The sequence below is a fragment of the Salvelinus sp. IW2-2015 genome, linkage group LG4q.1:29, assembly GCF_002910315.2.
Source record: "Salvelinus sp. IW2-2015 linkage group LG4q.1:29, ASM291031v2, whole genome shotgun sequence".
NCBI lineage: Eukaryota > Metazoa > Chordata > Actinopteri > Salmoniformes > Salmonidae > Salvelinus > Salvelinus sp. IW2-2015.
The window spans coordinates 577,831-603,656 of NC_036842.1; the positions used below are offsets into that span (position 1 = coordinate 577,831).

Below are 25,826 nucleotides of genomic sequence, written 5' to 3' on the forward strand. Positions count from 1 at the left end.
AGTGCCAGCGTCGGTTTGTGGTGGCAAATAGATGGCTACGAAAAATATAGACGAAAACTATCTTGCTAGATAGTGTGGTCTACAGCTTATCATGAGGTACTCTACCTCAGGCGAGCAATACCTCGAGACTACCTTAATGTTAGACATCGCGCACCAGCTGTTATTGACAAATAGACACACACCCCCACCCTTCGTCTTACTGGACGTAGCTGTTCTGTCCTGCCAATTTCACGGAAAACCCAGCCAACTGTATATTATCTTTAATGTTGTCATTCAGCCACAACTCAGTGAAACATAACAGTTTTTACAGTTTTTAATATCTCGTTGGTAGCATAGTCTCGAACGGAGCTCATCCAGTTTATTCTCCAGGGATTGCACTTTGGCCAATAGAACGGATGGTAGAGGCGGGTACCCACTCGCCAACAAATTCTCACAAGGCACCCTGATCGCCACCCCCTGTATTTCCTTATTTTCTTAATGCGAATGATGGGGATTTGGGCCTTGTCTGGGAGCAGCATTAATCTTTGTCCAGTTCGAGGTTCAGTTCTGTTCGCTGTTCTGATATCCAGAATCTCTTTTCGGTCATAAGAGACGGTAGCATCACCGTTGTGTACAAAATAACTTACAATGCGAAAAAACACACAAAATAGCACATATCAATTCACATATTATTGGTCACATACACATATTTAGCAGATGTTATTCCGGGTGTAGCGAAATGCTCGTGTTCCTAGCTCCAACAGTGCAGTAGTATCTGACAATTCACAACAATACACCAATCTAAAATTAAAAGAATGGAATTAAGAAATATATAAATATTAGGATGAGCAATGTCGCAGTGGCATAGACTAAATACAGTAGAATAGAATACAGTAGATACATATGAGATGAGTAAAGCAGTATGTAAACATTTTTAAGTGACTAGTGTTTCATTATTAAAGTGACCAGTGATTCCATGTTAATGTATATATGGCAGCAGCCTCTAAGGTGCAGGGTTGAGTAACCAGGTGGTAGCCGGCTGGTAACGGTTAGGAGGCCGTAGGACGGCAGCCATCCCTTCTGGCACCATACAGTATAGGAGCTCAGGAGCAGAACAGATGTTGGTGTAGTTATGCCAACATATCTGTGAATGAGTCTGTGGCCACAGGTTCTGGGCCTGAACATGTAGTCTGAGCAGTAGCTGTAGGCATGTCTTCTTGACCTCAGATCCCGATGGAACCTGAGTAGGGCATTTTCTGGTGGTTTTATCTGGGAAATATGGTGAGCCACCAGGAGGTTTAGTTGGCTCTGGGCAGCAAACCTTCAGTGCCTCGTTAACCAGTAAACCACCAGGGTAACCAATCAACCCCCTTCTTCTCCATCTCCCTCTCTCTCTTTTCCTGTCTCTCCCTTCCAGTAACCGAGGGCTTAAACTTAACTGTTGCCATGATGTAGCGTGTCTGATGTCCAATGGTTTCTCAGGAATGGCCATCAAATCTTCAGCGAATAGCTTCCCTATTGAACGTCATAATATTATTTTGTGTTTATAATCCTTTTGGGGGCTTATGAACAACAATGGCTTGTACTGTATGTGTTGTGTGATAGTTAGTTGTGTTTTCTGGACTTTCTGTGGCACACAGTAGTCTTGTTAACCCGAGTTTGGGGAGTTAGTGTCCTTGCCTGTTTTTAAGACTCTATTTTATGGACACGCTGCTATTTCCCTGTTTTGCCTTCTTGCCAGGTCGCACTCGCAAAATAGGTTCTTATCCTCAATGGGTTTTACCTGGTTAAATAAAGGTTAAATAAATAAAAAACGTTGTCCTGATGTTGCAAGAATGTTCCTAAAACACATTTAATATATTCTTTAGCAGGATACCTAATGAGAACTTTCGGGGTATTTTCTTTGGTGGTTGTTACAGATGTGCATAACATTTTTGTGAATGTTAGGAAATATTCCAATAATATTTCATAAAATAAAAAAAATAAAAAACATATTGCTATCAAAAACATTCTTTGAATGTTTTTGGGATGTTATCATCTTAATGTTAAATAAAACCCTAACTAGAACTTAATATGAATCTTAGCTAATGTTTTGGAATTGTTCCCAGTTCGCTGGGTAGGGTCTGGTTTCAATGATCGACTCTTTTGGCAACCTCAATAAGAAAAGAAGAAAATCTGGGGTGGGTCAGACATACAACTCTACCAACAAATCATGAGGGAGACATGCAAGAAAATCACGATTTGAAACCAAAGTTTGCAGGCAAAAAAAGGTCATTGATAAACGATCCACTTGTGAAATGTACTCATTAAAAATAACCTCAGTGATCTCAATCTTGCTAGTTACTATTTTGCATTTTATTCAAGCGGATAAGGTAGTGACATAGTTCCTTAACGCCAAAAATACTATTACCTACAGAGGTGTTAAAGCGGAACATTTGAAAATCGTGAGAGGCAACTTGGATGTCTAGAGACATTAGGCACACAGGGGTGTTGGTTTAACCAAAACATGAAAATGTTTTGTGCTATTTTCAAGCAGACATGTGTACTTTATATACCACTGGTTTGGTATGGTTTTCCTATACAGTAGCTAGAGGAGTGCAGCCTATGTACTATTTAGTAAGTTACTCAGGAATGTAATTCACTCAGGAATCTTTATGAGAGTTCATCTTATCCATCTCTGTGTGTAATGGGCTTATATTTTCGCACTGGCCCAGAGTAGAGCTCCCACTGAGCACCCAGTCATATCCCACTCAAATGTTATTCACACTGTCTGAGTCCTATGACTTACTATAATGCCCGCCTACCTCGCGCCTCACGTCAAAATCATTGTAAAGTAACTTCATTGTAGACACTTTAGGATGATTTAGACATGAAGCAAAAAAAATGCTAGTATCAGGCAAAAGTTATCATTTGGAGATACTGTAGTCACCAGGTTAACAAAACCAAAGCTTGAATTGCTGTCTTACCTTACCTTCCTGACAAGGTAAGGAAACAAAAATGTAATTTTGGAACTTGGATTAACTATCCCTTTCATTGCTGTACATCCATTGACAGATTTTTGGTTGATATTTTGTACGTCCAGCCTGGCCTTGATTTAAACATCCATAGACGTTGATATTTGGTCTGGTCCCGGCCGGCCTTGATTTGTCCCCAAAATAGACATTTATGATTGGTTCAGATTTGGTAGGGTCTGGATCAGCCTTGATTTGGCCTAAAAATAGATGTCTATGATTGGCTCAGATTTGGTCCAGACATGCCCAAAAATCTATGTCTGTGGAAGTTCAAATCAAGGCCATGGTGGATTGACCAATTTTGTCATTGTTTGGGGGTGGAGCTCATTACAATAATACCCAGTGTGTTTTGCAAGTGTTCATTTTTACATTCACATTTTGGGCCTTTAGCGGATGCTCTTATCAGAGCGATTTACAGTCAGTGAATTCAACTAAAATAGATAAACAACCACATATGTGACATGCTTCATTATTATCAGTCGCATTGACCTCAACATGCATGTCGAGCTCTATACATTTGTTAAAAGAGGAGATTCTAAGCTTCAAAACAATGTATAACTTCTGTATCAACTCTCCAAATTCAGCTTAGTACCGAGCTACTTAAAACGGAGGTTTCAAGTTTTATTAGTTGTATGTATGGGATACACATGGTATAAACCGTACAACAAAATGCCTACTTGCAGATTCATTCTCAACAATGCAACAACAATAAGAAAATATAAGAATACGAACCAAGTAAATGGCTCAGATGCAGGCCKWCKGCACCCCCCCCCCCCCTCCCAAAGCAAATTATTTTGCTCACTCAGCTGTGCCTCACAAATAATACACAAATAATACAACAGATGCAATCGATTACCGGTGTGACCATATACCTACAATTTCTTTTACATAATTTCAAAATGGTCAGAGAAGAACAGGGCATTTCAAGCATACCCAATATTTAGTGATAATGTATTGGGCCTATAGCCTACTGCACGAACCTCATTGTTACAAAACTGTTTTTAATTGGTTAGTGAGTACATTTACATGCACAGTACTAATTCAATGTTAAACTGATTATGGCAGATTTTGCAATAGTCATGTAAACATCTTTCTCTGCTTATCATAATCGGTAGTAAAAAATCTAAGTAAGCATACGCTGATTAAAACACCTGGGTTTCTGAGCAATCTTTCTAATCATTAGGACACATAAACACCTTAATCGGCATTACAGCGGTGTATTTGATCTGTGCATGTGCTAGCTAGCACCAGGCAAGCGAGCCTCCCTTTTTAGCGTGAGTGAAGTGAGTTCGGAACAACTGAATGTATGCATTTTAGAGGTCATTTTCACATACAAACTTTATATGTACAAACTCAGAATCAAATATGCTTACCAAAAATAACATGGTCGCTGTGGTGGAACGTTTATTTTGATTGGTGATTTTCTGCATTTATCAGAGTGCCATCAGATAACCTGATTTACTGATGTGTCCATGTAAACACGATTATTATGGAAATCGTTCTTCTTGCAAAGCATGTAAACGTTTTAATCAAACTATTATATTAATCTGACATTAATCGCATTATTGTGTGAATGTAACGGTACTCAATGTAACATAGGCTTACGGTTATTAAGTCATGTTTTTTTTTTATTAAGTCGGGCTCCTGAGTGGTGCAGCGGTCTAAGGCACTGCATCTCAGTGCAAGAGGTGTCACTACAGACCTTGGTTTGATTCCAAGCTGTATCACATCCAGCCATGATTGGGAGTCCCATAGGGCGGGGCACAATTGGCCCATCGTTGTCCGGGTTTGTCCGGGTTTGGCCGGGGTAGGCCGTCATTGTAAATAATAATTTGTTCTTAACTGACTTGCCTAGTTAAATAAAGGTTAAATAAAATATATTCAAACTTTTTTTACAATCTGAGCAGTAGATCTCGGCTTGCATTTGTACTTTTTTTATCTTTAAGGGGTAAATCAGCTTTAATATTGCAGATAGATTGTGGGTTCTATCAATGCATAATTTATAATCCCCGATATATATATATATATATATATATATATATATATATATATATATACAGTGGCGGCGGCGGACGGGCCAGTTGCAGCTGCCGAAGTTGCGGCGGCGGAAGAGGCGACTACCTTCTAGGCAGAGTTCCTCTGTTCAGTGTCTGTGTTCTTTTGCCCATCTTAATCTTTTATTTTTATTGGCCAGTCTGAGAAACTGATTTTTCTCTGCAACTCTGCCTAGAAGGCCAGCATCCCAGAGTCGCCTCTTCACTGTTGACATTGAGACTGGTGTTTTGAAGGGTACTATTTTTCTTTTTTCTTTTGAATTTTTCTTTTCTCCCCAATTTTCGTGGTATCCAATTGCTAGTAATTACTATCTTGTCTCATTGCAACAACTCCCGTACGGGCTCGGGAGAGATGAAGGCCGAAAGCCATGCGTCCCCTGAAACACAACCCAACCAAGCCGCACTGCTTCTTAACACAGCGCGCCTCCAACCCGGAAGCCAGCCGCACCAATGTGTCAGAGGAAACACCGTGCACCTGGCTCCCTTGGTTAGCGCGCACTGCGCCCGGCCCGCCACAGGAGTCGCTGGTGCGCGATGAGACAAGGATATCCCTACTGGCCAAACCCTCCCTAACCCGGAAGATGCTAGGCCAATTGTGCGTCGCCCCACGGACCTCCCGGTCGCGGCCGGCTGCGACAGAGCCTGGGCGCGAACACAGAGTCTCTGGTGGCGCAGCTAGCGCTGCGATGCAGTGCCCTAGACCACTGCGCCACCCGGGAGGCCCTGAAGGGTACTATTTAATGAAGCTGCCAGTTGAGGACTTGTGGGGCGTCTGTTTCTCAAACTAGACACTCTAATGTACTTGTCCTCTTGCTCAGTTGTGCACCGGGGCCACCCACTCCTCTTTCTATATTGGTTAGAGCCAGTTTGCGCTGTTCTGTGAAGGGTGTAGTACACAGAGCGTTGTATGAGATCTTCAGTTTCTTGGCAATTTCTCGCATGGAATAGCCTTCATTTCTCAAAACAAGAATAGACTGACGAGTTTCAGAAGAAAGTTCTTTGTTTCTGGCCATTTTGAGCCTGTAATCGAACCCGCTAATGCTACAGATACTCAACTAGTCTAAAGAAGGCCCGTTTTATTGCTTCTTTAATCAGAACAACCGTTTTCAGCTGTGCTAACATAATTGCAAAAGGATTTTCTAATGATCAATTAGCCTTTTAAAATGATAAACTTGGATTAGCTTACACAACGTGCCATTGGAACACAGGAGTGATGGTTGCTGATAATGGACCTCTGTACGCCTATGTAGATATTCCATTAAAAAACAGCCGTTTCCAGCTACAATATTCATTTGCAACATTAGCACTGTATTTCTGATACATTTTATGTTATTTGATTAGACAAAAATATAGCTTTTCTTTCAAAAACAAGGACATTTCTAAGTGACCCCAAACTTTTGAACGGTAGTGTATGTCCGCGGCAATTTAGTACATGGAAACCTTTCTGCCCGTTAAAATTACAAATGCAAACAACAACCACAGAGGAACATTTTTATTCCTTGCTGACAAAATACACCCTCACACTCACTTATTGATGTTTTTAAGGCAATGATGGCTTATGTAAAGTAAGAGTCTGTTGTGCTGTGCTATGTTGTGACTGTCTGTCTGTCTGGCTGTTTTACAGCAACCTCTACTGGTCTATAATAAACTCCTCTCTTTTTCAGGGTGCGAGAGGGCCCGACGGTCCAATGGGGAAGCTGGGGTTAGTGGGCATGAAGGTAAGACTCCTGCTTGTGTCAAAGGTCACAGCCCTGCAGGGTGTAAGGGACTTCAGCTGTAACACACCCCCCCAAAAAAGAGCAAGCTGCAGATACACATGGGGCCCACATAAAAAATACTACAGTTTACTGTAGATTACTATAGTATTTACTATAGAAGTATATAGTAAACTGTTGTAAACTATAGTATACTGTAGAATCCTATAATCCACACTGGAATATTCCTCGATTGTGTAGTGCTTACTTAGGAATTTGGTGGTATACTGTAGAATACTACACTGAGTATACAAAACATTAACACCTGCTCTTTCCTTGACATAGACTGACCAGGTAAATCTAGGTGAACGCTATGATCCCCTATTGATGTCACTTAAATCCACTTCAATCAGTGTGGATGAGACAAGAGGAGGAGACAGGTTTAAAAAAAACTTTGTCTATGCCCTGTCAAAAGGAAGTTTATTCTGAAGTGTCTGTCCTACAGTATATCTGAATGGTATAAGAAAGATCAGGAAACATATTTAATTTTTTACATGTATTTGTCCCCTTATTTTTGGCACTAAACAGTGTTCAGATACTGTATACTTTCATTCCTTTTTTCAACTGGTACCGGGGGACCATCATATGAGTCTTGTGAGGCCTGTGTGCATCCTACAGCAAAACAACTGACATGTACGTGTTTCACCTTTCTATGGAGGGGTCATGTGTAGCCCATACTGTTTGGACGCTACAGACAGAACTTGTCAGATTGGCTGCACCGACTTCAGATGAGTCCCAAGACGCTTGTGGGGTTCGTAGAGCAAAACTGAGAAAACCATGGCATTCGTGAGAGTCATCTTTCCATAGAGGGGTCATAATAGTAGGCTACAGATGATTTTGTGAGAAGAACGATTTTCGGGATGTCTCATGGTCTGACAAACACCTCTCTAGCTCTGTCACCTTTCACCGCATATGCGGAAGTGCAACATAGACAGATGCGGTGGATTGAGACACATCCAATGCAAAAAAGAATATCTCTAAACTGACAGATTTTTATGGAGAATTTTTTATTATGGGGTATTTCTGCGGGTATTTACTGTAGTGTTTTTGTGGACAAGACTGTAGTATACTATGGTATTATTGCGGACATGACGGTAGTAACACCTGCCGACTAGGGTTGGCTAAAATGGAACAACTGCCAGACTTTGCCAGTTACTGTTTAACGTGTGGAACATCTTAACCAGAACATAAAACAGAGGTTCGTGACAGGCCACCTATTGAGATGGGTCAACAGTTCTGAGCAATGCAACGGACCAGAAAACACCTCAGCAAAATCACTACAGTGAATACTACAGTATACGAGTCATGTCCACAAAAACACTACAGTAAATACGACAGTGGACGAGTCATGTCCACAAAAACACTACAGTAAATACTACGGTATACTGGTCATGTCCACAAAACACTACAGTGAATACTAGAGWATAKYAGWKATYTCCACAAAACACTACAGTGAATACTACAGTATACGAGTCATGTCCACGAAAACACTACAGTGAATACTACAGTATACGAGTCATGTCCACAAAAACACTACAGTAAATACTACGGTATACTGGTCATGTCCACAAAACACTACAGTGAATACTAGAGTATACGAGTCATGTCCACAAAACACTACAGTGAATACTACAGTATACGAGTCATGTCCACGAAAACACTACAGTGAATACTACAGTATACGAGTCATGTCCACAAAAACACTACAGTGAATACTACAGTAAAGTCTGCAAAAACACGACAGTGAATACTACAGTATGGTGGTCATGTCAAATCAAATCAAACTTTATTTGTCACATACACATGGTTAGCAGATGTTAATGCGAGTGCAGCGAAATGATTGTGCTTCTAGTTCCGACAATGCAGTAATATCCAATGAGTAATCTAACCTAACAATTCCACAACAACTACCTTATACACACACGTGTAAATGAATGAATAAGAATATGTACATAAAAAAATATATGCATGAGTGATGGTATAGAACGGCATAGGCAAGATGGAGTAGATGGTATAGAGTACAGTATATACATATGAGATGAGTAATGTAGGGTATGTAAACATATGAAAGTGGCATTGTTTAAAGTGGCTAGTGATACATTTATTACATCAAGATGGCAAGATGCAGAAGATGGTATAGAGTACAGTATATACATATGAGATGAGTAATGTAGGGTATGTAAACATTATATAAAGTGGCATTGTTTAAAGTGGATAGTGATACATTTATTACATACATTTTTGGCTGGAGTTGAGTCCGTATGTTGGCAGCAGCCACTCAATGTTAGTAATGGCTGTTTAACAGTCTGATGGCCTTGAGATAGAAGCTGTTTTTCAGTCTCTCGGTCCCTGCTTTGATGCACCTGTACTGACCTTGCCTTCTGGATGATAGCGGGGTGAACAGGCAGTGGCTCGGGTGGTTGTTGTCCTTGATGATCTTTTTGGCCTTCCTGTGACATCGGGTGGTGTAGGTGTCCTGGAGGGCAGGTAGTTTGCCCCCGGTGATGCGTTGTGCAGACCTCACTACCCTCTGGAGAGCCTTACGGTTATGGGCGGAGCAGTTGCCGTACCAGGCGGTGATACAGTCCGACAGGATGCTCTCGATCGTGCATCTGTAAAAGTTTGTGAGTGTTTTTGGTGACAAGCTGAATTTCGTCAGCCTCCTGAGGTTGAAGAGGCGCTGCTTCGCCTTCTTCACCACGCTGTCTGTGTGGGTGGACCATGATGTTTGTCCGTGATGTGTACGCCGAGGAACTTAAAACTTTCTAACCTCTCCACTACTGTCCCGTCGATGTGGATAGGGGGGTGCTCCCTCTGCTGTTTCCTGAAGTCCACAATCATCTCTTTTGTTTTGTGGACGTTGAGTGTGAGGTTATTTTCCTGACACCACACTCCGAGAGCCCTCACCTCCTCCCTGTAGGCCGTCTCGTCATTGTTGGTAGTGTCGTCTGCAAACTTGATGATTGAGTTGGAGGCGTGCATGGCCACGCAGTCATGGGTAAACAGGGCGTACAGGAGGGGGCTGAGAACGCACCCTTGTGGGGCCCCAGTGTTGAGGATCAGCGGGGTGGAGATGTTGTTACCTACCCTCACCACCTGGGGGCGGCCCGTCAGGAAGTCCAGGACCCAGTTGCACAGGGCGGGGTCGAGACCCAGGGTCTCGAGCTTGATGACGAGTTTGGAGGGTACTATGGTGTTAAATGCTGAGCTGTAGTCAATGAACAGCATTCTCACATAGGTATTCCTCTTGTCCAGGCAGTGTGATTGCGATTTGCGTCGTCTGTGGGAATATTGGGGCGGTAAGCAAATTGGAGTGGGTTTAGGGTGTTAGGTAGGGTGGAGGTGATATGGTCCTTGATTAGTCTCTCAAAGCACTTCATGATGGCGGAAGTGAGTGCTACGGAGCGGTAGTCATTTAGCTCAGTTACCTTAGCTTTCTTGGGAACAGGAACAATGGTGGCCCTCTTGAAGCATGTGGAAATAGCAGACTGGGATAAGGATTGATTGAATATGTCCTTAAACACACCAGCCAGCTGGTCTGCGCATGCTCTGAGGCTGGGGATGCCGTCTAGGCCTGCAGCCTTGCGAGGGTTGACACGTTTAAATGTTTTACTCACGTCGGCTGCAGTGAAGGAGGGCCCGCAGGTTTTGGTAGCGGGCCATGTCAGTGGCACTGTATTGTCCTCAAAGCGAGCAAAGTAGTTGTTTAGTCTGTCTGGGAGCAAGACATCCTGGTCCGCGACGGGGCTGGTTTTCCTTTTATAGTCCATGATTGACTGTAGACCCTGCCACATACCTCTCGTGTCTGACTCTACTTTGTCTCTATACTGACACTTAGCTTGTTTGATTGCCTTGCGGAGGGAATAGCTACACTGTTACTACACTGTTACTGTATTCGGTCATGTTTCCGGTCACCTTCCGCAAATGCTGCCATCAATCCACGGTTTCTGGTTTGGGAATGTTTTAATAGACGCTGTTGGGTACGACATCTCCGATGCACTTGCTAATAAACCCGCTCACCGAATCAGCGTATTCATCAATGTTGTTCGACGCAGTGCGGAACATATCCCAGTCCACGTGATCGAAGCAATCTTGAAGCGTGGAATCCGATTGGTCGGACCAGCGTTGAGCAGACCTGAGCGCGGGAGCTTCCCGTTTTAGTTTCTGTCTATAGGCTGGGAGCAACAAAATGGAGCCGTGGTCAGCTTTTCTAAAAAGAGGGCAGGGGAGGGCCTTATATGCGTCACAGAAGTTAGAAGAACAATAATCTAGGGTTTTGCCAGCCCTGGTTGCGCCATCGATATGCTGATAGAATTTAGGGAGCCTTGTTTTCAGATTAGCCTTGTTGAAATCCCCAGCTACAATAAATGCAGCCTCAGGATATTTGGTTTCCAGTTTACATACAGTCAAATTAAGTTCTTTCAGGGCCATCGATGTGTCTGCTTGGGGGGGAATATACACGACTGTGATTATGATCAAAGAGAATTCTCTAGGTAGATAATGCGGTCGGCATTTGATTGTGAGGAATTCTAAGTCAGGTGAACAGAAGGACTCTGGTAAGAAGAAGGACCCCCGCCCTTCTTCTTACCAGAAAGATGTTTGTTTCTGTCGGCGCGATGCGTGAAGAAACCAGCTGGCTGTACCGACTTCCGTGAAACAAAGAACGTTACAGTCTCTGATGTCTCTCTGGGATGCAACCCTTGCTCAGATTTTGTCTACCTTGTTGTCAAGAGACTGGCCATTGGCGAGTAGTATGCTCGGGAGCGGTGCGCGAAGTGCCCGCCTACGGAGCCTGACTAAAAGACCGCTCCGTCTGCCCCTTCTACGGCGTCGTAGTTTTGGGTCGCCGGCTGGGATCCGGTCCATTGTCCTGGGTGGTGGGCAGAACAGAGGATCTGCTTCGGGAAAGTCGTATATCCAATAGTTCATCTCGACTGTATGTAATAAAACCTAAGATTACCTGGGGTTACAATGTAAGAAATAACACATAAAAAAACGAAATGCTGCATAGTTTCCTAGGAACGCGAAGCGAGGCGGCCATCTCTGTCGGCGCCGGAAGTGCTCACAAAAACACTACAGTGAATACTACAGTATACTAGTCATGTCCACAAAAACACTACAGTGAATAGTAGAGTATACTAGTAATGTCGGTAAAACACAACAGTAAATACTACAGTCATGTCCGCAGAAATACTTAAACAAATACTATAGTAAACTAGTCATGTCCACAAAAACACTACAGTGAATAATATAGTGTACTATAGTCATGTCCGCAAAAACACTACAGTATATACTACAGTATTTAGACCATAGTGTACTATAAAAAAAAACATATGGGGGGAGTGTTACGTCCGTCGTTGAATGAGTGAGACCAAAGCGCAGTGTGGAAAGTGTTCATGATAATTTAATAATGAAACACCAACAAAACAAAAAATATAAACGAACGTAAAGTTCTGCAGGGCTAGACAGCTACTGTGCAAAAACAAGATCCCACAAACTAGGGTGGAAAACAGGCTGCCCAAGTATGATTCCCAATCAGAGACAACGATAGACAGCTGCCTCTGATTGGGAACCATACCCGGCCAACAAAAAATAGAAAACTAGAATGCCCACCCAAATCACACCCTGACCTAACCAAATAGAGAAATTAAAAGGCTCTCTAAGGTCAGGGCGTGACAGGGAGAGAGTAAAAAGCATTTTATAGACACATTGACACTCACATACAGTGGGGCAAAAAAGTATTTAGTCAGCCACCAATTGTGCAAGTTCTCCCACTTAAAAAGATGAGAGAGGCCTGTAATTTTCATCATTTGGTACAACTCACATTGACAGACAAAATTAGAAAAAAATTCCTGAAATCACATTGTAGGATTTTTTATGAATTTATTTGCAAATGATGGTGGAAAATAAGTATTTGGTCAATAACAAAGTTTATCTCAATACTTTGTTATATACCCTTTGTGGCAAGACAGAGGTCAAACGTTTTCTGTAAGTCTTCACAACGTTTTCACACACTGTTGCTGGTATTTTGGCCCATTCCTCCATGCAGATCTCCTCTAGAGCAGTGATGTTTTGGGGCTGTTGCTGGGCACACGGACTTTCAACTCCCTCCAAAGATTTTCTATGGGGTTGAGATCTGGAGACGGCTAGGCCACTCCAGGACCTTGAAATGCTTCTTACGAAGCCACTCCTTCATTTCCCGGGCGGTGTGTTGGGATCATTGTCATGCTGAAAGACCAGCCACGTTTCATCTTCAATGCCCTTTGCTGATGGAAGAGGTTTTCACTCAAAATCTCACGATACATGGCCCCATTCATTCTTTCCTTTACACGGATCAGTCGTCCTGGTCCCTTGCAGAAAAACAGCCCAAGCATGATGTTTCCACCCCATGCTCACAGTAGGTATGGTGTTCTTTGGATGCAACTCAGCATTCTTGTCCTCCAAACACGACGATTGAGTTTTTACCAAAAAGTTCTATTTTGTTTCATCTGACCATATGACATTCTCCAATCTTCTTCTGGATCATCCAAATGCTCTCTAGCAAACTCTAGACGGGTCTGGACATGTACTGGCTTAAGCAGGGGGACACATCTGGCACTGCAGGATTTGAGTCCCTGGCGCCGTAGTGTGTTACTGATGTAGGCTTTGTTACTTTGGTCCCAGCTCTCTGCAGGTCATTCACTAGGTCCCCCCGTGTGGTTCTGGATTTTGCTCACCGTTCTTGTGATCATTTTGACCCCACGGGGTGAATCTTGCGTGGAGCCCCAGATCGAGGGAGATTATCAGTGTCTTGTATGTCTTCCATTTCCTAATAAGTGCTCCCACAGTTGATTTCTTCAAACCAAGCTGCTTACCTATTGCAGATTCAGTCTTCCCAGCCTGGTGTAGGTCTACAATTTTGTTTCTGGTGTCTTTGACAGCTCTTTGGTCTTGGCCATAGTGGAGTTTGGAGTGTGACTGTTTGAGGTTGTGACAGGTGTCTTTTATACTGATAACAAGTTCAAACAGGTGCCATTAATACAGGTAACGAGTGGAGGACAGAGGAGCCTCTTAAAGAAGAAGTTACAGGTCTGTGAGAGCCAGAAATCTTGCTTGTTTGTTATTGACCAAATACTTATTTTCCACCATAATTTGCAAATAAATTCATAAAAAATCCTACAATGTGATTTTCTGGAAATTTTTTTTCATTTTGTCTGTCACAGTTGAAGTGTACCTATGATGAAAATTACAGGCCTCTCTCATCTTTTTAAGTGGGAGAACTTGCACAATTGGTGGCTGACTAAATACTTTTTTGCCCCACTGTATGTCTTATTGTATAGACACTCTTCTTCACTGCACTAGGCTGCACACAATTCATCAGACACTGGTTAGTGATTTTGTCTCTGTCTCTCCATCCATATATCTGCTGTCTGCTTTCCTGATGTTTGTCTCTTGGTCTGCCTTTTTTTCTGCCTCTCTCCTTTTTCCTCTCACTCAAACACGCACACACACTAATGTCACACGTTTCACATATTCATACTTTCCCTCCTTATCCCTCATCATCCCTTTCTCTCCACAGGGCCCTGATGGTCTTCCAGGAAAAATTGGTGTTTCGGGAGATGAGGTAAAATTATGCTGAAGTTTCCTATCACTGTCATATTTCACCCCTGGTTATGTTACACTGGATAGCCCAGCCACTTATCCCTAACTGATTGACTGACAGGCACGCCACTTGAGACAGGCAGCTTTTTTACAGTTTCTTGTTCTTAGGAGCTTGTAGGTACACTGTAATTAATTGATTTACTGTGTGTTGCAATTTATTTCTTCAAGCATATACTGCTTTACCTTGTAAGGAGAGGACTCACCTTATCCACTGTCAACATGTTGCACTCACACGGCAGTGCTGCAACAAATATGCTCATTTGTATTTCAGTTGTAGCTGTGTGTTAGTCATATGATGGTCAGTCTTTTCTTAGCCTTTGTTCGGTAGCACATTTGGTGTATGTTAGGTCAGCTATCTCGTGTAGTTGTGGTCTTATTTTTCCTGCTTCTTTTGTGCTCTCCCCCCAGGGGAAAATTGGAGAGCTGGGAGAAGCTGGACCTCAAGGGTTTCCCGTAAGTTCTAAGGTGTCACCATCGTCGTAACATTTAAGTGAGGAGGGCCAAGGCGCAGCATGATAACAATACATTCTTCTCTTTTATTGGAAAACGAAACGAACACTATACAAACTAATCAAAACAACAAAAAGACGAACGTGAAGCTATACAAACAATAAGTGCAGACACTGGCAACTTACACATAGTCATAGACAATCACCCACAAACTACCTAATGACTATGGCTGCCTAAATATGGCTCCCAATCAGAGACAACGAATGACAGCTGTCTCTAATTGAGAACCAATCTAGGCAACCATAGACATACATACACCTAGACTAAACACTGCCCCATAAACATACAAAAAACCCTAGACAATACAAAACACATACATCCCCCATGTCACACCCTGGCCTAACTAAAATAATAAAGAAAACAAAGATAACTAAGGCCAGGGCGTGACATAAGGTTTGAATCTTAAGCAACCTGCCTACACATAGTTTGAAGTACAATACCAACACAGCTACTGTAGTAGGTCAAAGCTGTAGGTCAAAGCTGTGTGCTGGAAAACCTTTTGTGAAGCATGGGTGGAGTAAGCATTTTTGTGCTTTTTCTTTATTTTTCAGCTTCAGACTAATGCCTACTTTTCACTTAGAATATAGTTTTTTTGTTTTTAATAGTACTGCTTTTGGTCAGAGCTTTATATCTTATCTTATGACTGTCTGAAAGTGGAGATTTAACCCATCATTAACTGCCCACATGTTGAGTGTTGTTCTGCTTCCCCCTCGGTGTGTGCGTGTATCTGTACTCTACACTCATTAGCTGTTATATCAACAGGGTATTCAAGGACCCTCTGGACCTCCAGGAGACCAAGGAATAGCAGGCGAGCCAGTAAGTCCCTCTCTCCATCTCCCCCTCTCCTTCTACTCTCTTACTCTTTCACTTTCTCCGTCACCTTTCTCTCCATCTCCTCTCTCTCTATTTATACTCTTTCTATTTATCCTCTCTCATCACTCCTCTCCTTTCTCTCTCCACCTCCCCCTTTCCTTCTACTGTCTCTCTCTCCTACTTTCACCATCACATTTCTCTCCATCTCCTCTCTCTCTATTTAAACTCTTTCTATTTCTCCTCTCTCCATCGCTCCTCTCTTTTCTCTCACCATCTCCTCTCTCTCCATCTTCTCCCTTTTCTCTCTCCATTATATTTTCTCCCTATTTATCTCCTCAACCCCATCTCCACCTCCTTCTCTTCATATGCCTCTCCTCTCTCCCTCTCCATCCTCAAAAAATTGCCTCCACTTCTCTTTCACACTCTCATCTGTCTGCATATTATTGTCTCGCCAACACCGCCCTCTCTCTCTCTTTTGCTCTTAATCGGTTAATAAGCACTAAATCCATCATACTTAACAGAGTTCTCTCTTTGTATCCCTGAACAAGCCAGTTAACTCAGGGAGAGTGGCAGCTAGTTTATAAGAGATATATGAATGTCTATTAAAGATGTACACTTCCGGTTAAAAGTTTTACAACCCCTACTCATTCAATTTGCCCACCGGACGACGGTGGGCAAATTGTGCACCGCACTATGGGACTCCTGGTCATTGCCAGTTGTGACACAGTCTGGGACAAACTAGGGTCTGTAGTGACGCCTCAAGCACGGCGATGCAGTGCCTTAGACCGCTGCGCCACTTGGGAGGCCCCCAATCTCTTATTTCTGACAAGGTTGTGTGGTTTATGGAAGCTGGCGTCGCTGGTCCGTGTAACACATGTCAATCTAATGATCGAATACACTTGTTTAAATTGAACAGAATAATAACCTAAGCTAATTTTAGGTGACACATTCATTTGCAAAGGACCACATTCATTTAACAATTTGAATGACCAGAGTCTCTCTCCCTGCGCATTGTATAGTAGGGTCCACTTGAACCACGTATATAGAAATCACCCAGTTCTCCTAACCGCACCAATATTTCCCCTTTTCAAACGACCCAAGGTAGATTTGAACATTAAAAACTATATCAAAATTAAATTGTACCTGGTAGAAAATAGGCAGAATAACTAGCAAAATTATTCCAACGTTATGAAAGTGATTTTAATAGTTTTGTAATTGTGAGAAAATAAAAGCAAAGCGGTAGCTATCTCCTGCAAAAATGATATGCAAGGACGTCGATCGCCAGTGCAGTGACTTGATCAGCTGCTTAGCTAACTGTTGTAGCTAGCTTGCTTACTGACATAGATGTTAGCTAGCTATCTCTACCTTTACTGATGTAAAAAGCTTGCTTAGCCTGTTTAAATGACCCTGAATTTGTCAAATTGCAGCCCCAAAATTAAGAGGGACTGTTATCAGAAATCAGTCCGTAGATCTATTGTTACATTATGCTCCATTCAGCTCTAAAAGCCTACGGAGTACCCTGGGATTCCCTTATTGCCACCCATCCCCTGATTGAGACTCTTTTGAATACTCTGGTCTCCATCCTCTACTCCAAACTTTACTCAACCAACAAGAGTTCACCTGCGGTCACTTCCATCTGGATTGGAGAACTCCTAGGTTTTGGAGAACAGTTGAACGGGTCTGGAGCAATGTTTTCTCATCATCAAAAAAACGTATATCTCCAGTTAATTAATTTGAAATGTATTCACAAATTGTATTATGCAGCATATCGCCTCTTCCAGATGAAACTCTCTGATGATAATCTCTACAACGGTTGCCCTCTTGGTTTAGTCAGGACTAGGGTTGAATGGTGGGTTACCGAGATTTAACGCCCAAAACCACTCCCTTTTCCGGGATAAATAGCTGCGAAAAAACAGTATGTTCTAATAAATTATTTATATGAACGGCATGGAATGAAATGGAACTGTTAAATTATATGTGATGTCTAAATCTGTCTAAAGATTCTCTACGGCCTCTGCATGATGAATCATCAATGCTCAGGGTGGGGACAGACAGCCCATCTCAGTATGGAGCGCAGGTCACAACGCTTGTACTGTAGACCCATCATGGTAACTATTTTTCTTGTGACAGGTTGGCCTGCATTTGCTGTAGCATATAAAGTAATACACATGAATATAAAGACTGAATGCCCGTCTAATTTACTCATCTCCAGCTTGCTTTCAGGGGTCACCTTCTTTTCTTTTTTAAATTGCAGCTACAGAGTTTTAAAACAGCCTATCACTCGAACATCGTTGCTTTAAATCAGTGCACACGTGAGCACTCTCTTGCAGTCTTTCTCTCTTGTCATCAACTCCATTCAAATTGCATCCAAAATAGATAATCCTGTTCTAGATTTATATATAGCCGTATATATAGATGACCTAGCCTGTCTCCTTCAGGTAATAAATTAAATGTGGTATTAGCCTTATATTTACAGTGCCTTGCAAAAATGTTCATCCCCCTTGGCGTTTTTCCTATTTTGTTGCATTACAACCTGTAATTTAAATTGATTTTTATTTGGATTTCATGTAATGGACATTTTCAAAATAGTCCAAATAGGTGAAGTGAAACGGAAAAAATAACTTGTTTCAGAAAATGCCCCCAAAAGATAATTTGAAAAGTGGTGCGTGCATATGTATCCACCCCCTTTGCTATGAAGCCCCTAAATAAGATCTGGTGCAACCAATTACCTTCAGAAGTCACATAATTAGTTAAATGTATTTTTTATTTATTTTATTTCACCTTTATTTAACCAGGTAGGCTAGTTAAGAACAAGTTCTCATTTACAACTGCGACCTGGCCAAGATAAAGCATAGCAGTGTGAACAGACAACAACTCAGTTACAAATGGAGTAAACAATAAACAAGTCAATAACACAGTAGAGAAAAAAATGAGACTATATACATTGTGTGCAAAAGGCATGAGGAGGTAGGCAATAAATAGGCCATAGGAGTGAATAATTACAATTTAACAGATTAACACTGGAGTGATAAATCATCAGATGATCATGTGCAAGTAGAGATACTGGTGTGCAAAAGAGCATAAAAGTAAATAAATAAAAACAGTAAGGGGATGAGGTAGGTAAATTGGGTGGGCTGTTTACAGATGGACTATGTACAGCTYCAGCGATCGGTTAGCTGCTCAGATAGCAGATGTTTAAAGTTGGTGAGGGAAATAAAAGTCTCTAACTTCAGCGATTTTTGCAATTCGTTCCAGTCACAGGCAGCAGAGAACTGGAAGGAAAGGCAGCCAAATGAGGTGTTGGCTTTTGGGATGATCAGTGAGAAATACCTGCTGGAGAGCGTGCTACGGGTGGGTGTTGTTATCGTGACCAGTGAACTGAGATAAGGCGGAGCTTTACCTAGCATGGACTTATAGATGACCTGGAGCCAGTGGGTATGGCGACGAATATGTAGCGAGGGCCAGCCGACTAGAGCATACAGGTCGCAGTGGTGGGTGGTATAAGGTGTTTTAGTAACAAAACGGATGGCACTATGATGAACTGCATCTAGTTTGCTGAGTAGAGTATTGGAAGCTATTTTGTAGATGACATCGCCAAAGTCGAGGATCGGTAGGATAGTCAGTTTTACTATGGTAAGTTTGGCGGCGGGAGTGAAGGAGGCTTTGTTGCGAAATAGAAAGCCGATTCTTGATTTGATTTTGGATTGGAGATGTTTAATATGAGTCTGGAAGGAGAGTTTACAGTCTAGCCAGACACCTAGGTATTTATAGATGTCCACATATTCTAGGTCGGAACCGTCCAGGGTGGTGATGCTAGTCGGGCGGGCGGGTGCAGGCAGCGAACGGTTGAAAAGCATGCATTTGTTTTTACTAGCGTTTAAGAGCAGTTGGAGGCCACGGAAGGAGTGTTGTATGGCATTGAAGCTCGTTTGGAGGTTAGATGGCACAGTGTCCAAGGAAGGGCCAGAAGTATACAGAATGGTGTCGTCTGCGTAGAGGTGGATCAGGGAATCGCCCACAGCAAGAGCAACATCATTGATATATACAGAGAAAAGAGTCGGCCCGAGAATTGAACCCTGTGGTACCCCCATAGAGACTGCCAGAGGACCGGACAACATGCCCTCCGATTTGACACACTGAACTCTGTCTGAGAAGTAGTTGATGAACCAGGCGAGGCAGTCATTTGAGAAACCAAGGCTGTTGAGTCTGCCGATAAGAATGTGGTGATTGACGCACCACGGAAGCTTTCCAATCTTTGGGGATCTCAGATGATACGAAAGAAAGGTTGAACAGCCTAGTAATAGGGGTTGCAACAATTTTGGCTGATAATTTTAGAAAGAGAGGGTCCAGATTGTCTAGCCCGGCTGATTTGAAGGGGTCCAGATTCTGCAGCTCTTTCAGAACATCAGCTATCTGGATTTGGTTGAAGGAGAAATGAGGGGGGCAAGTTGCTGTGGGGAGTGCAGGGCTGTTGACCGGGGTAGGGGTAGCCAGGTGGAAAGCATGGCCAGCCGTAGAAAAATGCTTATTGGAATTCTCAATTATCATGGATTTATTGGTGGTGACAGAGTTTCCTAGATTCAGTGCAGTGGGCAGCTGGGAGGATGTGCTCTTATTCTCCATGGACTTTACAGTGTCCCAGAACTTTTTGGAGTTTGTGCTACAGGATGCACATTTCTACTTGAAAAAGCTAGCCTTTGCTTTCCTAACTGCCTGTGTACATTGGTTCCTAACTTCCCTGAAAGGTTGCACAGCCTGGGGCTCCATGCAAGATCTCACCTCGTGGAGTTGCAATGATCATGAGAACGGTGAGGAATCAGCCCAGAACTACACAGGAGGATCTTGTCAATGATCTCAAGGCAGCTGGGACCATAGTCATCAAGAAAACAATTGGTAACACACTATGCCGTGAAGGACTGAAATCCTGCAGCGCCCGCAAGGTCCCCCTGCTCAAGAAAGCACATATACATGCCCGTCTGAAGTTTGCCAATGAACATCTGAATGATTCAGAGGACACTGGAAGTGAACGTTGGTGGTCAATGAGACCAAAATGGAGTTCTTTGGCATCAACCCAACTTGCCGTGTTTGGAGGAGGAGGAATGCTGCCTATGACCCCAAGAAACCATCCCCACCGTCAAACATGGAGGTGGAAACATTATGCTTGTGGGTGTTTTTCTGCTAAAGGGACAGGACAACTTCACCGCATCAAAGGGACGATGGACGGGGCCATGTACCGTCAAATCTTGGGTGAAAACCTCCTTCCCCAGCCAGGGTATTGAAAATGGGTCGTGGATGGGTATTCCAGCATGACAATGACCCAAAACACACGGCCAAGGCAACAAAGGAGTGGCTCAAGAAGAAGCACATTAAGGTCCTGGAGTGGCCTAGCCAGTATCCAGACCTTAATCCCATAGAAAATCTGTGGAGGGAGCTGAAGGTTCGAGTTGCCAAACGTCAGCCTCGAAACCTTAATGACTTGAAGAAGATCTGCAAAGAGGAGTGGGACAAAATCCCTCCTGAGATGTGTGCAAACCTGGTGCCAACTACAATTTACATTTACATTTAAGTCATTTAGCAGACGCTCTTATCCAGAGCGACTTACAAATGATGCATTCACCTACAAGAAACGTCTGACCTCTGTGATTGCCAACAAGGGTTTTGCCACCAAGTACTAAGTCATGTTTTGCAGAGGGTCAAATACTTATTTCCCTCATTAAAATGCAAATCAATTCATAACATTTTTGACATGCGTTTTTCTGGATTTTTTGTGATATTCTGTCTCTCACTGTTCAAATAAACCTACCATTAAAATTATAGACTGATCATTTCTTTGTCAGTGGGCAAATGTACAAAATCAGCAGGGGATCAAATACTTTTTTCCCTCACTGTAGATATCTTTGTTTGAAAAGGATACTATATTTCCCTTGACGGAGTGATGCTGATGTGCTTTGAAAGGCTGTTCATGGCTCACATCAACAGCATCATCCCGGATACCCTACACCCACTCCAATTCGAATACCACCCCAACAGATCCACAGATGAGGCAATCTCAATCGCACTCCACACTGCCCTTTCCCATCTGGACAAAAGGAACACGCATGTGAGAATGCTGTTCATTGACTACAGCTCAGCGTTCAACACCATAGTGGCCGTAGAACTCATCACTAAGCTAAGGACCCTGGGTCTAAACACCTCCCTCTGCAACTGGATCTTGGACTTCCTGACGGGCCGCCCGCAGGTGGTAAGGGTAGGCAACAACACGTCTGCCACGCCAAACCTCAATACTGGTGCCCCTCGGGGGTGTGTGCTTAGTACCCTCCTGTACTCCCTGTTCACCCACAACTGCATGGCCAAACACGACTCCAACACCATCATTAAGTTTGCCGACGACACAAGAGTGGTAGGCCTGATCACCAACAACGATGAGACAGCCTATAGGGAGTAGGTCAGAGAATTGGCAGTGTGGTGCCAGGACAACAACCTCTCACTCAGTGTGAGCAAGACAAAGGAGCTGATCGTGGACTACAGGAAAAGGCGGGACAAACAGGCCCCCATTATTAACATTGACGGGGCGGTAGGGGAGCGGGTCGAGAGTTTCAAGTTCCTTGGTGTCCACATCACCAACGAACTATCGTGGTCCAAACACACGAAGACAGTCGTGAAGAGCAGCACCTGTTGGGCAGCACTTGTTCTCTTGTAACCTGATCCACCAACCCGACCTGACTGTAGCCCTCGTGGATCCATGTAGCGAAACAGAACGTAAGCTAATGAGATCAGGATGGTTGAACAAGGATAGTTCTCGTGTTGTTTGAGCACAAAGCTGCATTGGTTTCTCTTATATGACCATCTCTCATCAACATTGTGTCTCTGCTCTGTTTTCTAGGGACTCCCTGGGCCAGTGGGGACAGTGGGGCCACTAGGAGAAATGGGTCTAAAGGTGAGAATTTACACATACAGTACACACACACATGGATGCTCACACGTACACTCATGCGCGCACGCGTACACACACTTTATCACTCTCTCTCACACACACACACACAGACACATACACATTCACATCGTCTGGTCTCACTAGTTTAATCAGGATGTGTGTGTAACTACCTGTTTCTTCCTCCCACTATAATGAATAATGATTGATTGACTGATTTTATTTGTCACTTAGAAATGCCCTTGTTTTTCAAAGAAAAGCAAATTTTTTGTCCATTATAGTGACATCAAATTGATCAGAAATACAGTGTAGACATTGTTAATGTTGTAAATGACTATTGTAGCTGGAAAATGGCAGATTTTGTTATGTAACGTCTACATAGGCCCATTATCAGCAACCATGTGTTCCAATGGCACGTTGTGTTAGCTAATCCAAGTTTATCATTTTAAAAGGCTAATTGATCATTAGAAAACCCTTTTGCAATTATGGTAGCAAAGCTGAAAACTGTTGTCCTGATTAAAGAGCAAAAAAACTGGCCTTCTTTAGACTAGTTGAGTATCTGGAGCATCAGCATTTGTGGGTTCGATTACAGGATCAAAATGGCCAGAAACAAAGAACGTTTTCTGAAACTCGTCAGTCAATTCTTGTTCTGAGAAATGAAGGCTATTCCATGCGAGAAATTGAAAAGAAACTGAAGATCTCATACAACGCTGTGTACTACTCCCTTCACAGAACAGAGCAAACTGGTCTAACCAGAATTGATAGAGGAGTGGGAGGCCCCGGGATGCTGGCCTTCTTGGCAGAGTTGCAAAGAAAAAGCCATATCATATTGCTGCAAATTGAGGATTCTTTGACGAAAGCAAAGTTTGAAGGACACAATTATTTCAATTAAAAATCATTATTTATAACCTTGTCAACATCTTGACTATATGTCCTATTCGTTTTGCTACTAATGTCATGTATGTTTTCATGGAAAACAAGGGCATTTCTAAGTGACCCCGAACTTCTGAACGGTAGTGTATATACACAGTGTATATAAAGTGCATTCGGAAAGTATTCAGACCCCTTGACATTTTCCACATTTTGTAAGCTACAGCCTTATTCTGTTTTTTTCCCTCGTCAATCTACACACAATACCCCATAATGACAAAGCAAAAACTTTTTTTTTAAGCCAGTGACTCAGCCCCTGTAATAGGGTTTAAGGCAGAGAATCCCTGTGGAGAGAGGGGAACCGGCCAGGCAGCAACAGCAAGGGTGGTTCGTTGCTCCAGTGCCTTTCCGTTCACCTTCACACTCCTGGACCAGACTACACTCAATCATAGGACCTACTGAAGAGATGAGTCTTCAATAAAAAGACTTAAAGGTCGAGACCAAGTCTCCATCTCACACATGGATAGGCAGACCATTCCATAAAAAGGGAGCTCTATAGGAGAAAGCCCTGCCTCCAGCTGTTTGCTTAGAAATTCTACGGACAATAAGGAGGCCTGCGTCTTGTGGCCATAATGTACGTGTAGGTATGTACGGCAGGAACAAATCGGAAAGATAGGTAGGAGCAAGCCCATATAATGCTTTGTAGGTTAGCAGTAAAACCTTGAAATCAGCCCTAGCCTTAACAGGAAGCCAATGTAGAGAGGCTAGCACTGGAGTAGTATGATCACATTTTTTGGTTCTAGTCAAGATTCTAGCAGCTGTGTTTAGCACTAACTGAAGTTTATTTAATTATTTATCCGGGTAGCCGGAAAGTAGAGCATTGCAGTAGTCTAACCTAGAAGTAACAAAAGCATGGATACATTTTTCTGCATCATTTTTGGGCAGAAAGTTTCTGATTTTTGCAATGTTACGTTGATGGAAAAAAGCTGTCCTTGAAACAGTCTTGATATGTTCGTCAAAAGAGAGATCAGGGTCCAGAGTAACGCAGAGGTCCTTCACAGGTTTATTTGAGACGACTGTACAACCATCAAGATTAATTGTCAGATTCAACAGAAGATCTCTTTGTTTCTTGGGACCTAGAACTAGCATCTCTGTTTTGTCCGAGTTTAAAAGTAGAACATTTGCCGCCATCTACTTCCTTATGTCTGAAACACAGGCTTCCAGGTAGGTCGGTTTTGGGGCTTCACCATGTTTCATCAAAATGTACAGCTGTGTGTCGTCCGCATAGCAGTGAAAGTTAACATTATGTTTCCGAATGACATTACCGTGCTCAGGCTAGGCCATTCAATGACATTCAGAGATTTGTCCCGAAGCCACTCCTGAGTTGTCTTGGCTGTGTGCTTAGGGTCATTTTCCTGTTGCCTTCTGGATGATAGCGGGGTGAACAGGCAGTGGCTTGGGTGGTTGTTGTCCTTGATTATATTTTTGGCCTTCCTGTGACATCGGGTACTGTAGGTGTCCTGGAGGGCAGGTAGTTTGCCCCCGGTGATGCATTGTGCAGACCGCACTACCCTCTGGATAGGAATCCTATAGGATTTTTTGGCTAGGGTGCTGCTACTCTGTTTAATATCTAACATGATTGCCTAGTCACTTTTACTGCTACTTACCTACATACCGTCCCAATAGTGGACCTATTGGGGCGGTAAAACCCTTGGTCTCGACCCCGCCCTGTGCAACTGGGTCCTGACGGGCTGCCCCCAGGTGGTGAAGATAGGAAACAACATCTCCACCCCACTGATCCTCAACACTGGGGCCCCACAAGGGTGCGTCCTCAGTCCTCTCCTGTACTCCCTGTTTACCCATGACTGCGTGGCCATGCACGCTTCCAACTCAATCATCAAGTTTGCAGACGACACTACAGTGGTAGGCCTGATTACCAACAACGACGAGACAGCCTAACAGGAGGAGGTGAGAGCCCTCGGAATGGTACGGCAATTGCACCTCTCTCAACCGCAAGGCAATAAAAAAAATCCAATAGAAAATCCTATCAGATTTTGGAACCAATAGGACTGGTTCCAAAATCTGACTTAAATGTTTCTATTGGCCATACTGCAAAATAATTTGCGTCCTTGAATCACTCCCATATTGCGATGGTTTGATGAAGAGTTGAGAACCTCAGGGAATTATCACTGGTGTGAGTAGGTAAAGATATGGAGATTGTGTTCCGGACATAGGAGGGGGGTTTAGTACCATTGATTTTGTC

At 43.0% G+C, this 25,826-nt stretch overlaps 1 protein-coding gene across 1 annotated transcript in view; it reads left to right on the plus strand.

The window, feature by feature from the left end:
• The window catches only part of LOC111961212 (collagen alpha-1(XXVII) chain B-like), a 210,349-nt gene that overhangs the window by 119,420 nt on the left and 65,103 nt on the right, over nt 1–25,826 (plus strand). Inside the window, 5 exon segments of the mRNA XM_023983294.2 lie at nt 6,709–6,762; nt 14,357–14,401; nt 14,848–14,892; nt 15,712–15,765; nt 22,646–22,699. Of these exon segments, the coding sequence (XP_023839062.1) occupies nt 6,709–6,762; nt 14,357–14,401; nt 14,848–14,892; nt 15,712–15,765; nt 22,646–22,699 (252 nt within the window).